The sequence below is a fragment of the Dermacentor silvarum genome, chromosome 3 (genome assembly GCF_013339745.2).
Source record: "Dermacentor silvarum isolate Dsil-2018 chromosome 3, BIME_Dsil_1.4, whole genome shotgun sequence".
Classification (NCBI taxonomy): domain Eukaryota; kingdom Metazoa; phylum Arthropoda; class Arachnida; order Ixodida; family Ixodidae; genus Dermacentor; species Dermacentor silvarum.
This window is the reverse complement of record NC_051156.1, coordinates 222,005,464-222,019,084: the sequence shown is the minus strand read 5'-3', so window position 1 is coordinate 222,019,084 and position 13,621 is coordinate 222,005,464. Positions and strand designations below refer to the sequence as shown.

Below are 13,621 nucleotides of genomic sequence, written 5' to 3'. Positions count from 1 at the left end.
GCCCTGGTCCAGCTGATCGATCACATTGGGCGCGCTTCCTGAAAATGTTTGGAGAAATTTATCAGCTGCCAGCTGACAGTCACGGTGATATTTAGTATTTTCGTGTATGGAAGATTGCGAGCGCGTGCTTCCATCTCTGGAACGACGTGAATACGAGGGCTTCAGGGCGCGCTTGTTGGCCCACGTTTATAAGAACATTAAACCCGTAAAGTTCCAGAATTGAAAATCTAAAGCACGCCTTTGAAAATGTCAGTGCACCTTTCGCGTCAAAAGTTTATGAGAATTTTATGCCCACAAAGTTCGGAATTGAAATCTATGCGCTCCGTAGATTCCACGGCCGCTGCGAGATGCCGCGACGCGCCCGCTCGCTATCGAAAAGCCCTTGAAAATTTGTGCTCGGATGGGGCTCCTTGCGTTATGCGACTCCAAGCGCAGAAGCGTTGCCACGAAATCCAGCCCGATTTTGCAGTGTTCGTGCCGAAATGTCTTTTCGAGCGTGAAAAAGACATTGTAGACAAAATCCCGAATAATTCCCGGCGACTGTGGTTGTTTTGGTGGGCGCCGGGAAAAACTTTCGCCCCCCCCCCCTCCCCCCTCCCCTGGCTACGCCCCTGATGCAGTCCACCTTTACAGATAAAAATTTAACTAGGGCCGAGCAGACAGCAACAAAATTGATGACGTCACGCCGAGCTGGTGAGAGAACTTCAAAGCGGCGTCGCCACTCGTCCGTTCACTTTTTTTTTTTTTTTGCTGTATCGGCAGTTTTTCACGTTGCTCTACATTTTCTCATAGACACTTTTAATCTAATTATAATATTTGAGAAGTTGATTAGTTATTTATGACTAATTATGTAGTTAGGCGGAATGCAAGAAATAATCTGAGTATCTCCAAGCGACGGCGAACAACATTACCTTGATTCTGTCCAGCTACGTAGCATTTGCATATTTTAAAATCTTGGTGCATGATAGTTGGGTCACCCTGTATAGGCTTATTACTCAACAGCTACACGCGCTAATGCAATACTGAGTACTGACTAAAACCGCTCCTTTCAAATAGCGATAAAACTAGCCACACTTTAGTGAAACGTTGAATTACGGTCTCTGAACAAATCAGAACTATAAGGCGCTTAGGAATCCTTACGGGTCGTCACATGGAGCCGTTGTCTTATAAGTGATGCCCAAAACATGTCGCAGACTCGCAGTAAGTGGCGTATGTTTGCTTCGATCATGTTAAGGTTATCAGGTTACCATGCGCGCAAGTGTGCGCTTGCAAACAATGTTCTTTTTCCTATTCATGCCCTGTCAGCTATATCATTTCTAGTTAGCGTTGTAAAAATACCTGACCACGGCCCTAATAGTACCTTGGGTTTTCCAATATGTATAACCGCATAATAGCCGCAGTATCCCGACGATGTGGATTAACCCCGCACAAATGAGCCGTTTCTCATGAACGACGTCTATACAAGCGCCTGCAACGTAGCACCCTCTCTCGAGTCCGAATCGTGTATTGCAACGCCTTGTTTTTCATGGTGGCTTCATTGCGAGGTGCTATGTACACACTTTACATTTTAACGCATTTGTGGGTGAATAATGTGTGCTTAAGTTGTTCTTTATTACTAACACTATCACCTTTAAGAGGTCAGATGGAAACAAAACGATTTTTTTTTTTTTTGGGGGGGGGGGGGGGGGGGGGGGCGACTTCATGTGCTAAATACACCCAATTACAGCCGCGACAGACGACACGAAAACTGCATGAAATAAACTTTGATATAGCTGTCAAACTCTCGTGTGAGATATTTCAGTGCGCACAATAGGTGGTCAGAATTAATACACAGTTTTCAACTACGACTTCACTCATGCATGAGTGTACAAAAAAATCTTTTTGTAGCCTAAAGGACAAAGTGATAGCATTGGCAAGCCTTGAGGATGCTAACTTTTTTTAGAGTGTATTCTTTAGTGGCAGCAAACACTTTCCAGTCTTTTATCGCAACCCTTTTATCGGGCGAGCTGTCCCCGCCACTCGGCACCGGTCCGGTCAGGCCAGCACTCCGTGGGCTGTGCGATTCAATTTCAATGGCTCCTTGCAGATATATTCGCGTCGCCATGCAGATAACGGGCCTAGACAATATACTCCTTCAGACCGCACTTTTTCACTAGCAAATGCAACACGCCTTCTAAATAGCGTACATAAAAAAAAAAAAAAAAAAAAAAAAAACGTTACCGAGCCTCATGCATCAAACAGGTACCCCTTATTTCTCTGAACAACTTGAATTTCGAGCAACAAGGCTGCGAATACAAAGCAGAGCACAAGCTCTCGTTCAAAAAAAGAAAATGGAAATGCAGCTCAACACATTGACATGCAACGGAAACAATGAAGACCCGCCGTCCTGAATTTTCCTCTTTTCGTTGCTTCCACTTCAGCATTCCTATACCGATTTTTTCGCGAAGTTTACGAATTTAAGCTCATTCTACGATTTCACGAATGCTGCGCAATGTTCTACGAAAAAAAAAAAAACGATTATGTTCGCGAAAAAGCTTTAACGGCGCTGAAAGATGTGGTGGCGTAATATTGGGGGGGGGGGGGGGGGGGGTAATGCATGGGAAAAAAATTGTAATGGTACTTCCGCCGCCTTCATGTAGCAGTGCAAGACACCGTATGCCAGTGAAGTACTTGCTTCGAGCAAGTTTGTTTAATATAGTTCCTGAAGGCGAAATTGGCAGCAGTAATGTCGCTGAAAAAGTCCGTGCATCTAAAGACAATGTGTTGCTTTTCAGTCTATGCTGTTACAAGTTTTGCGGCTGCTTGTGTGCTGCGTCTAAAGTGCCCACGTATACCACATAAGGTGTGCGCTAGCCGTCATGGAGGCATTGCGTAACGAAGCGGTACAGGAAGCAGTGCGTGAATATTGTAGCAAATATCTATGGGACTCCACTGCTACCTTCATTCTCCGCAAGCAAAAAAAAAAAAAAAAAAAAAAAAAATCCTATTTGGCAGAGTTCAGGCAAGGAGACACAATCTCTTTAATGCATGCTTGGAAGTAACCTAGCTATTAGACTGGGAATAATTATTAGTTAGGATTCAACGGAGAATATCTCAGCAACCTACAGTTTGTAGATGACATTGTCATGTTCAGCAACACTGGGGATGAGTTGCAAGAAATGATTGAGGACCTCAGCCGAGAAAGTGTATAAGTGGGTTGAAGATTAATATGGCAGAAAACAAAGCTAATGTAAACAAGAATATAACATGTAGAACAAGAAGTTATGATCGGCAGTCAGCATCTAGAGTCTGTGCAGGAGTACGTTTATCTAGGTCAATTACTCGCAGAAGACCCCGATCATGAGAAGAAAATTTACAAAATAATAAAAATGGGTTGAAGCACATATGGCAGGCATTACCAAATAGTGACCGGGAGCTTCCCGCTATCCCTTAAATGTTTACAATCATTGATCATTGCCTTCTACTGGTACTAAAAAATGGGGCAGAAACTTGGAGGTTAACGAAGTTTCAGAAGTTAAGGACCGCGCAACGAGCGATGGAATGAAAAATGTTAGGTGTAACGTTAATTAGAGAGTAAACGGGGGTAGCTGATATACTATTTGGCATTAAGAGGGGGGGAAATGAGGAGCTAGGCAGGTCACGTAATGCGTAGGGCAGACAACAGGTGGATCATTTGAGTTACAGAATGGTGGCGGCCAAAGGAAGGGAAGAGCAGCCGAGGACGCCAGAGAATTAGGTGGCGTGATCAAATTATGAAACTTGCAGGCAGAACTTGGAATCTCGCGAAGTTGTGCTTCTCATCTTTCTAAATACGCTACGCTCGCCTTATTGAAAAATCCAGTCACTATACCTATATGACAGCTGAACCGTACAGCAGCAGTCCGGCAACACTGACCGGCTGCGAAGTGAAGTGCGCTTTATGTGGTCAATGAGCCAGTTATAAGCGTGGTTTCGTTTTCGCATGGACTCAGCGGAGGGCGTGCTATCTTCTCGGTACGCGCGTGGTTTTTGAATGTTTCGGAGCAGACGACACAGCGGTGGCCCCGCATTTCTTGACGTCGCCACAGGCCATGCCAAAATGGCGCCGCTGTCGGTGGGAAAAGCAGCGATTTGAAATTGAAATTTCGAGTTAAAATGTGCGTTGAACCTCTCCTTTTTCTATTTTCTAATTAATTTTTTTTTGCGTGCGTAATCATATTGGTACATCTATGTTCTTAGTTACAATGATAAACTGAGAATAGTTGAACGATTATGTCATGGCCTCCAGCTGGACTTGCTGGTAAATTAACCTCCTGCAATACCAGAAACGTCAGTCGCAAAAACGAAAGCCGGTAGTGAAATCCCCGCGCTAGCTCCTCTGGCGTCATGAGATTTGGGCAGCGCCGGCTCGGTATTTGGTTTATCGCTAAGCAATAAAATTAAATTATGGGGTTTTACGTGCCAAAACCAACCCCAATGCACGATACACAGGCGTTTTTGCATCTAGCCCCCATCTTAATGTGGCCGGCAGGGATTTGATCCCGCGACCTCGTGCTAAGCAGCGCAACACCATAACCGCTAAGCCACCGCGGCGGGTATCGATAAGCAATATTACATTGCATTGCAAAGGAGTCAAAGACTTGAAATTGTGAGTTTTGAGAACTTTTTATGAACACGGCCAGAACATGCGGAAATACTTCAGTATTCGTGACATTGTACTAACGGTCCGACGTTGTGGTTTCGGCGTGAAATTTATACAGGGAAACTTGGCTCTTCATTTTCCGCGCTAATAACGAACCCTTCATGTGCCTAGCTACACCTTCGGTCAAATCGTTAGCTTATTCTAGTCTAGTGCGTCCAAAACTAGAGTCCGCATGCTCAATATGGTATCCCTACTAATCTGTCCTACCTAAAACCCTTGAATGATTTTAGAACCGAGCAGCTATAGGTTCATGTTTTTTCCTGATTTTTCTTACCGTTCCAGCGTTACCCAACTCAAAGCAGGAGCTAACCTTTCGAGCTTCGAAACCAGACGTAAAATATCTCGTCCTTGCATCTATTATAAGTTCTATGATTCACAGCTCAATAATTCCTTCATCACTCCTAGCCACCCATCATCTTGTCGTGCAAGCCACAGCAAGAGGATGATCAACACGAGAACAAGGTGAAAGCAAGAGCCAACGTTTCGAAAAGTGGACTTGTATTCTTCAAAGCCACAGCAAAGTTGTTTATCCTCGCCACGCTCGCACCTGCTCCCATCTCCGGCCCTTCATACAAACTGCGAAGGATTGGATTGCCCTCGCTCCTGACATTGTGTACCACTGTCACGCCGCCACCTTCAAGAAGTGCATTGAAGAATGTTTCCTTTCCCTCATGTACTACTCCTCAAGTGGGGCATCTGAGGTATAAATAAATAAATAAATAAATAAATAAATAAATAAATAAATAAATAAATAAATAAATAAATAAATAAATAAATAATGTACTTTTTTCGCCAAGTAAATGCAAAGAAATTCACCAGACGAAAATTACGTGTTCGTATTTATGTGTATCTTTAAAGCGACACTAAAGCAACAGATTAGGTCGAGCTAGATTGAAAGATTAGGATTCTGTAATAACGACTTCGTTATTCGTGGCAAGAACAGAGCTTTTGCAAGCGAGAAAATGGCTGAAATATAAAATAGGAGTGGCGCCAGCTGTTGTGGACTATATGGTACCTCTCATGTGACGTCATCACTGGCTGATTCACAAAGCGCGACACGAGGGAGGACACGTGGAGACTTTGTCAACTTGTGGCCGTGGCACGAGCGGTTCAAATTGAGGAGCAGCAATGGGACCTTCGGCGGCCATTTTCTACCCAACAAAGTGACATATAGGCACACAGAAAACGATTACAGACTTCTAGAGGAATAATCTATCGATATAGATCAACTTAACATGTTTCCTTGGCGTCCCTCTAAAGGGGGAGACCGATTACACTAATTTTCGTAGTACAGAAACTCTGCCTCACGATTATCTCGCGTAAAAGGATGACAGGTTTACCAAGTATGAAGGTTGGAAAACAGCGATAACATTAATTACCGGGATTGCGGCGCAGCGAAATACGAGGGACGACGGAAGCAGCATATATAGACAGGCGTCCATGTTGTTAACTAGCCCAGCAACGTGTTTTATTGCACTGATAATATATTTGAACTCATAGTAAAGTTAGCCTCATGATGCCGAACTTGGCGTACGTCATCGACATTATTGTGGCATTTATGTGCGTCAACCATAAATGCGCGAAGATAAAGAAGTAGTCAAGTAGTCGGACATGGCCTAAAGCAAGATGATATGCAAGGCGGCCAACCCGGACGACATAATCAACAAACTCCAAAACTGCAACAAAACTTCACTTTGGCTAAATTGGTAATAAATATATAGTATACACCACTGAAGAAATCCTGACAATTGGCACATGTACAAGCGTCACTATACATGTGCGCTTACGTAGATAATACAAAGAAACCGGGAAGAAAGTCGGCTTCCTCCTGACCTGCTTAGAAATAGACAGCAGGGTTGTGCGAATAATCAAAACTCGCACAACGAACGAACCACTCGCGCATTCAGTCGGCGAACTTCAGAAATGTCATTAGAAGTTTCAGACTGGAGATAAAATTTCGGAAAATGGAATTGCAAATGCTTTCGAAAGAAATCGCGAACGATTTTCATCGTCGCAGAAGAGCATAAAAAGCGAAACCAAGTAACCCTCCACCGATATAAATAATCTAAAATGCAGGTCATCTATATGTGTTTTGCTAAAACTCGACGAAACTGACAGAACTTAGGTTACGGGGCAAAAGCACCGCTTCTCATAGCCCTCTTGGAACTCTTTATTGTGGACTAAAATACCACTGCTAGAACCTGAGCGCACGCGAGAGAGAAATAACTGTGGCGAGTCGATGCACTAAAGACTTCCCGACAAGCAAATAGACTTACAGCACCAAGTTCGGCCCCCAGACTCACTTCTCGGTGTTCCAAGGCATGCAATAGCCAGAGCAAACTAAGACGCAGGAATTCACCTGATGCAGGAGATAACATTTCTCTCCAGTAGTTCCGCTTCAGTTCGGCAAACAAGTTGTCTTCAGGCCAGCCAACTCGCCGTTGTTGTACCTTTCTGCATTGCCCCCATAACTGTTTTGCATTTCATACCTCTATACACCTCTACTTATCAGGTATGTCTGCACTGTAGTGGCTCTCCTTGCGTTTGTTTGCTTTCATGCACCTCACACCTTTATGTTATCCAGCTCTACAGGTGGCATACAGATCATTGCATCATTGTAAGGTGTAACTGTTGACCTAATTTTCAAGAGCTGCTTCTGCCATAGAACTCTAGGAAAGTTGTGTTCTCCAACAATGTCTGTCATCCCAAGCTGCAACACCTGTCTTTTTGTTTAATACCGGTATAGGTTCATGCTTTATGTCCAACGCTACCCAAGTGACAAATGGCTGAAGTGTGCACAAAAAGCTCGTGTAGTAAGTCGGAGACAAAATTCCACTAAATGCATGTATCCACAGTCAAGAAGTAGACGCAGACAGATTGGTGACACGCCCCACCAGGGTGAGATGCCTCACAAATTGGCGGCGTTGGGTGCACGTTATCGTTGTCGAAGGCGCGCCTTCGTCATACATCGAAATGACGTGTTGCTGGGCGAGTTGGTGTTATATGCTAAACATTATTGTTTCACACTTATGTGTTTTCTATATGTGTGTTCTCATTTGTGCTGAAACAATAGCCTTGTCGTCCTTGGTGTGTTTTAGTGAAGTGATGTGAATCGGCGGCTTGAATACGCCTGTACTCATTATCTATTCAGCAGCTTCCGCAGGTTGATAACGTCACTCCACTAATCATGTAAAACTAGGCCAAGGATGACAACGCTGCCTGCACGTGACAAAGATCAGCCAGCCTATTTCAGGCACGTTAAAAGGACAATACCGATAAACCGCACATCAGTTAAGACTAAAATATTCATTAAAACCTCTACCTTCATTAATGTCACGGTACACTCTTAAGTTTGCACCCTTTGCAGGCTTATCTGGTCCCAACACAATAATCATCTGCCTTGCTTGCGTTTACTTTCTTTAAAACTCTGTGCTCGCAACTTTTTTGTCGAGAAGGCTATGTCACGCTGATAACGCGCATGCCGTTTGCGACCTGAAAGTACCGGACGCGCAGCGTTTAAAGAAAGGCGCGAAAGATAGATGACGATTATTGTTGTGTGACAAGATAAGCGCCAAAAGGTGAAAACTTAAATTTTTAGAGTACAAGACTGATTACTAGAGTAACTGAAAGTCGAAGGGTTTTTTTTTTTTTTTCGCGACAAACTCCAGCGCCAGTACGCCAACGTGACGTCACAGATTTCGATTTTTTTTTTCGTATTTACTGCGCCACTATCTGTGGCGCAATAAACGTTTCTGAATCGTACCGAGTTAAATCTTTGTCTCATTTATAATGTAATAGTCCAACTTTACCAATAAAAAAAAAATTAACTAGGCCCGAACAGACACTCGACATTCGTGACGTCACGGCGAGTTGGCGCGGGAACGTGAAGGCGGCGTCGCCACCTGTCTTTCGTTTTCGCGCCTTTTCTGACTTACCTCTTCTCATGGTAAGAGATACTTTTCTGTCATTTTACAAAAGTAACATAACGATACGGCTAAAACAATTTTCCTCTTTAATGTCCTTAGATCACCTCCTCCTTATTATTATTATTATTAGACCCCGTTTCCATGGTCCATATATCTACGTAATTACTTAGGCCCTTTAGGCACGTGTAAACTTGTCGCGCGAAATATAAAGAAACGCTGCGGATTTTACAGTTATACAAGTATGACCAGCCATTCGATAGGTATTGAATTACTGCTCAATCTCGGCGCCCAAACACCATGCCTAGTCCCCACTCTCATTAAACTCTCTAGACCAGCAATAAGCTGATACGCAGTATCCTTGTTTTCCTTTCTCGTCGGCTAAAGTGTATCGTATAATATCTATCACAACAAGCCGCGCCGTAAGAGACGACGCTTTCACACCTGCGCCACGGGCAATCACAACACGTGTCCACGACGCAGCCAATTTTACGGCCGTTATCAGTCGCGCTCTTCCAACGCAGTTACGGTCCGTGTAAAGTGCACACAAGCATTAGTAGCGAGAAGCTATGTATTCTTGCTTTCGTAAATTGGTTCACGATCGCCTCTTGCCACCGCCACTTAACGTACGGCGCGCCTCTGTCCATAGTTCTACCAATTTACAAGTTTCGTGATAGGCAACTTGTGCAGAAGAAACTAGCGGAGAGTGGCCGACTAGAACGAGTGAGAAAATCTTAAAATGTAAGTAAATAAAAGGAATACTTCCATCCCCGCACAGAACTAACAAGGATACACGAGATAAGCGTATCAGTGCAAGTGGTTTAACGGTGAGCACATGTTAACAAACAAGGTCACGTAATAAATAGCGAGAAGCGAATGCATAGATGAACATTAAAAAGAAAGCACATTTCGCAGCGGTTGATGCCGTTTCTGTAGCGACTTTCACTTCGCGTGAACAGCTGCGGACGCCATGCGGAAAACTGGAGCAGTCTAGGACAGGCAGCGAACGTTGACTAATGCTGCCCAGCACACACCAGCCACGTGACTTTCCTATTGCGCGTACAACATCGAAAGTAGCGGGACTTCAAGCGTCTAGTCTGTCTACCTTGCTAATCCACAGTGACTCCGCCGCGGAAAGTGGAAGTCAGAACTGACAGACAAAAAAAAAAAAAAAAAAAAAAAAAAAAAAAAAAAGCCAAAGAGACGACACCAGATCACTCTTAAAACACGCTACTGTGACGGGCCGTGGGAATGGATGCGGAATGCAGGTATCGCTTCCACACGGCTGACCCCGTTTCGGGGGCCAAATACCCCGACCACGGCAGACGATACTCGAACACGGGAACCACTGTCAACTCCATATCGCGTAACCTACAAGGATTCGTCATCAGCGCTGGCACGACAATACCTAGGGCACATTTGCCACACACTGTCCCAATTCACTGCCAAGAAGTTCCTAATGTCCAGCGACCACTGATCTAACGCCAAATGGAGGTGCGTCAGTAGAGTGTAGACGAAGCATACAACACACATAATGCAGCAAGCGCATTCGCGACTCAACGCCGACTGAATGTAAGCAGCAAGCTTTCACTAATGTTCGTTGTGTCGAATGTAACGGCAAAGCAACGAAGTGGGCGTTGATATGCTCCCTAATGAGTTAGGCCCAAGTCGTCAATGACTGCAGCCTAAACTGATGCACACGTAAGCGATGATCAATATAATCTGCGATCGGCAAATGATTAATCGCATGTGGTATCAATACGAAACGAACGCCCACTATCAGCATGCTCGTGCTCTACTTCGCAGCATGCAGGGTCAAAGCTTGGCAAAACATTGTCGTTGGGCAATACGTCTAGACCGCTGTTACTAAACTGCCGCGAGCTGAACTTACATTTTGATTTTCAGCAGCATTTGCAAGTAATAAAGTAGCACAGAAAAACCTGGTGTCATTTAACACTGGAATCCACGTTTGACACCGGTTGTTGCCAAAGAAGAAGAAGACAAAGCTTGTAAATTTGCTGATGCTCAATAAAATCGCAGCCACAGCTGCTTCAGCATGGCGACTCACCGGTGAGTAACCAGGAGCGATGAAAATAGTTGGGTCCGCTACAATACGCTCTTAATCGTCGCACAACACATGTCAGGTCGTTGGCTTCACCGGTATGTTAAAGCACAAGTGACAATCACACGTCACACAGAAACTTGCCAAAGACTCCGTGTTCGTACGCCATTTTACTAAACAAAATGGCGCTGAGCTGAGCTGTGCAACAAGCCCAATTGTCGTAAAGTGTTTTTCAGATACAATCAGCGCGTAGATGAGTGGAAAAAACACTATAATAGCATGTCTTTAAGTAATACAGCTTTTTCAAATGTTCTTTATGAAGAGACATTTGTGCGGTATAGTTACTTGTTTATTTTAAAAAAAAGTATAGAGTCTACATATTAATAGTTGCACCACTCCACGTCTGCTCTATGCTACAAACATAAATGTAAATAAGGACCACATGTGCTCTGAGCGCCATTTTGTAATAGCGACGACGAATACTTTATTTAAAGTAATTCAAATATTATTTGTATTATACTGCTTTTATACCAATATTTGATGCTTATTTTATACCATTGTGGTTGCTCCTACAATTAATTTTGTTTAAAGGTATTTCATGGCATAGTCATGTAACTTTATTGGCCACAGGCTGCGCGCAAATCGCTTGTGGGATTTGCCCGAGTTCTCCTCTAGACGGCCTAGTGACTGGGCCGTTCTTTCGTATGTCAAGCTCTCTGGCAGCTCCTAGAGCGCTCCCGCTTGCCGGTTCCCGTGTGCGTGTGGTGCGCGGCGTGGTGCGCGCTTTGTAGTTTTTGCTGTGCTTGCGCGAGGCGGCAAAATCCAGCAACGAACGAAACACGCGCAGAGGTCTATTTCTTTCTGCTGAGTGCTTAGTTCGGCAAAGGGGCGCAAGGCAGTAACGTCAAAATGTTTTGGGGTGAGTAGACTTCTTTTCACTGCATTGGTAAAATTGCGCCAGCTACTACGACTATGGTTCGCACTGTTGCCGTTTTTCTGCGAGGCAGCCGAGTGCCGTGTTTAAAGCAGTTTATTTGTGCTGAACACAATAAAGAGAAAGTCTTGAGAAGAGCGTCATTAAATGGTCCAACTATTCTGTGACCTCCTGCAATTGATACCTCGAATGACCACGTTGTGCACTGTACTACGTATGCATTTTTGCAGGCGTCACTCTGGAAAGCGGGAAGCGCTATTCCCAGGTGGTCGATATGTCGTACCACCTTTCCATGGCTGCGCTGGAGCCGAAATCAGGAGGTAAGTGGCAGGCATCCGTCGTTACCGAGCGAAGTCTCGCATCACCGAAGATCGTTCATGCGTCTAGTACTCTAGGTACAGACTTCATAGTAATTTGTAATAACATGTGGAGGGAGTAGTTCCAAGTGTCACAAAGTTACACGGTAGTTGTAAGGTATGCGATAGTTGACGGCTATCGCGAACCGAAATCGCGGTACACGCTATCTATAAGAAGACGCATGTCGCTGCAACGCGGCAATTCTGGAGCTGGTCAACAAAAAGCCGTACCGCGGCGACTACAATAATTTGCAAAGACCTACTGGAAATCACAGTAAAAATAATATACCACACACGCCATAATTGACAAAAATGTGCATTAAATTATTTTTCAATATCCATGCTCAATATCAGAATTTGTGCAGAAGTGCAGCAGCAAACAGATCCTCATCCTCTACTGTCTTGCATGCAGTTGAGTGGTTAAAGTTTAAGGAGCACCATGGATGAGGCATGTCGGGAAGGCCTTTCACACAATGTAGAAGATGCAATCGTGGAGCATGTGCTCGCTGTCAAGGTCAGCAAGGCAAACACGCACACAGAACTGGAAAGGCTGCATGCGGCACGCCGACAGGCGGAAAGAAGGTATCAGTGCGCGAAGTCTGTTCTAGATCTGAGGGCTTCACGAGCATACAAAAAAAAGTCCAGCGTCGTATAGATCAATTGGAAGACAAGCGATGGAAATCTTTCTGTCAGACGCTTGATCCCGAAGATCCCTCTCGCACATATGGAGAACGGTTAGGGGTCTTTGCTCATGGCCGCATCAAAGGAAGCCCTTTGCTGCTCTGGTCCTGTACCAATGCCGCTTGCAGTTTGAAGTGGCTGAAGAGTTCTGTGTGCGGGTTGCTGGTCCGTGATCATCACTACTGACGCGGCACTGAATGACATCCCTCAGGCACGTGTACCAGAACGTGCCAGTTCACTTGAAAACCTTGACGCTGCGTTGGCGACCTGCAGGCGTTCGTCACCAGGACCACATGGCATCACTACGCTGCCCTATGCCAACTTGGACATGATTTGCGTAGTGAGCTGCTCAACTACTAACATGAGTCTTGGCGAAACGGCGTCGTTCCTCGACCGCTTGATCCCCATTTTGAAACCTGGAAAGTCCTCCAATTGATTTATCATCATATCGCCCGATTGTGCTTTCCGAGCTGCGTCGGCAAAGTGATGGGAAGAATGATTCTGCTCACCTTGGAATAGCCTCACAGAAATGGTCATATTTGTAACTATAAGGCAGCTCTCTCGCAGTATCAAGTCTGCCTTACAGCACAGAACTTACAGCAGATGATATCCGACATCAGGGAAGTACACCATGATGCTCTGGAAACGGGGCACGGCGGCCGCATTACGATGGAAGCGAAATGCAATAAACGACCGTGTGCTTGCGTTGCAGTGCATGTTAAAGAACCCCAGGTGGTCAAATTAATCCGGAGCCCTCCACTACAGCGTGCCTCATATCAGAAATTGGTTTTTGGCACGTAAACCCAGAAAGAAGCATAGTCTCCCAGTGGATTCCTGCTCACTGTGGCATCGGTGGCAACGGCTTTGCTGACAGGGCTGCCCGGTCTGCCCACAAAGACACCCAGACGCGTCCAATACTTTTGGCGAGGACGGACATGCCAGGGAATTTCATCTGCTTGCACGCAAAAAGTTGCAAGCTTTCTG

General features: G+C 44.9%; 1 protein-coding gene across 2 annotated transcripts in view; it reads left to right on the top strand.

Annotated features, from left to right (window-relative positions):
• Positions 1 to 11,407: 11,407 nt before the first annotated feature.
• Positions 11,408 to 13,621, top strand: part of LOC119446743 (46 kDa FK506-binding nuclear protein) — a 34,093-nt gene continuing 31,879 nt past the window's right edge. The window contains exons 1-2 of one of the 2 annotated variants that reach the window (XM_049664361.1): positions 11,408 to 11,585; positions 11,831 to 11,920. In XM_049664361.1, coding sequence (XP_049520318.1) covers positions 11,576 to 11,585; positions 11,831 to 11,920 — 100 coding nt within the window. In that variant the 5' untranslated portion in view covers positions 11,408 to 11,575. The remainder of the gene's footprint in view (positions 11,586 to 11,830; positions 11,921 to 13,621) is intronic. The other variant, XM_049664363.1, reaches the window with a different exon arrangement.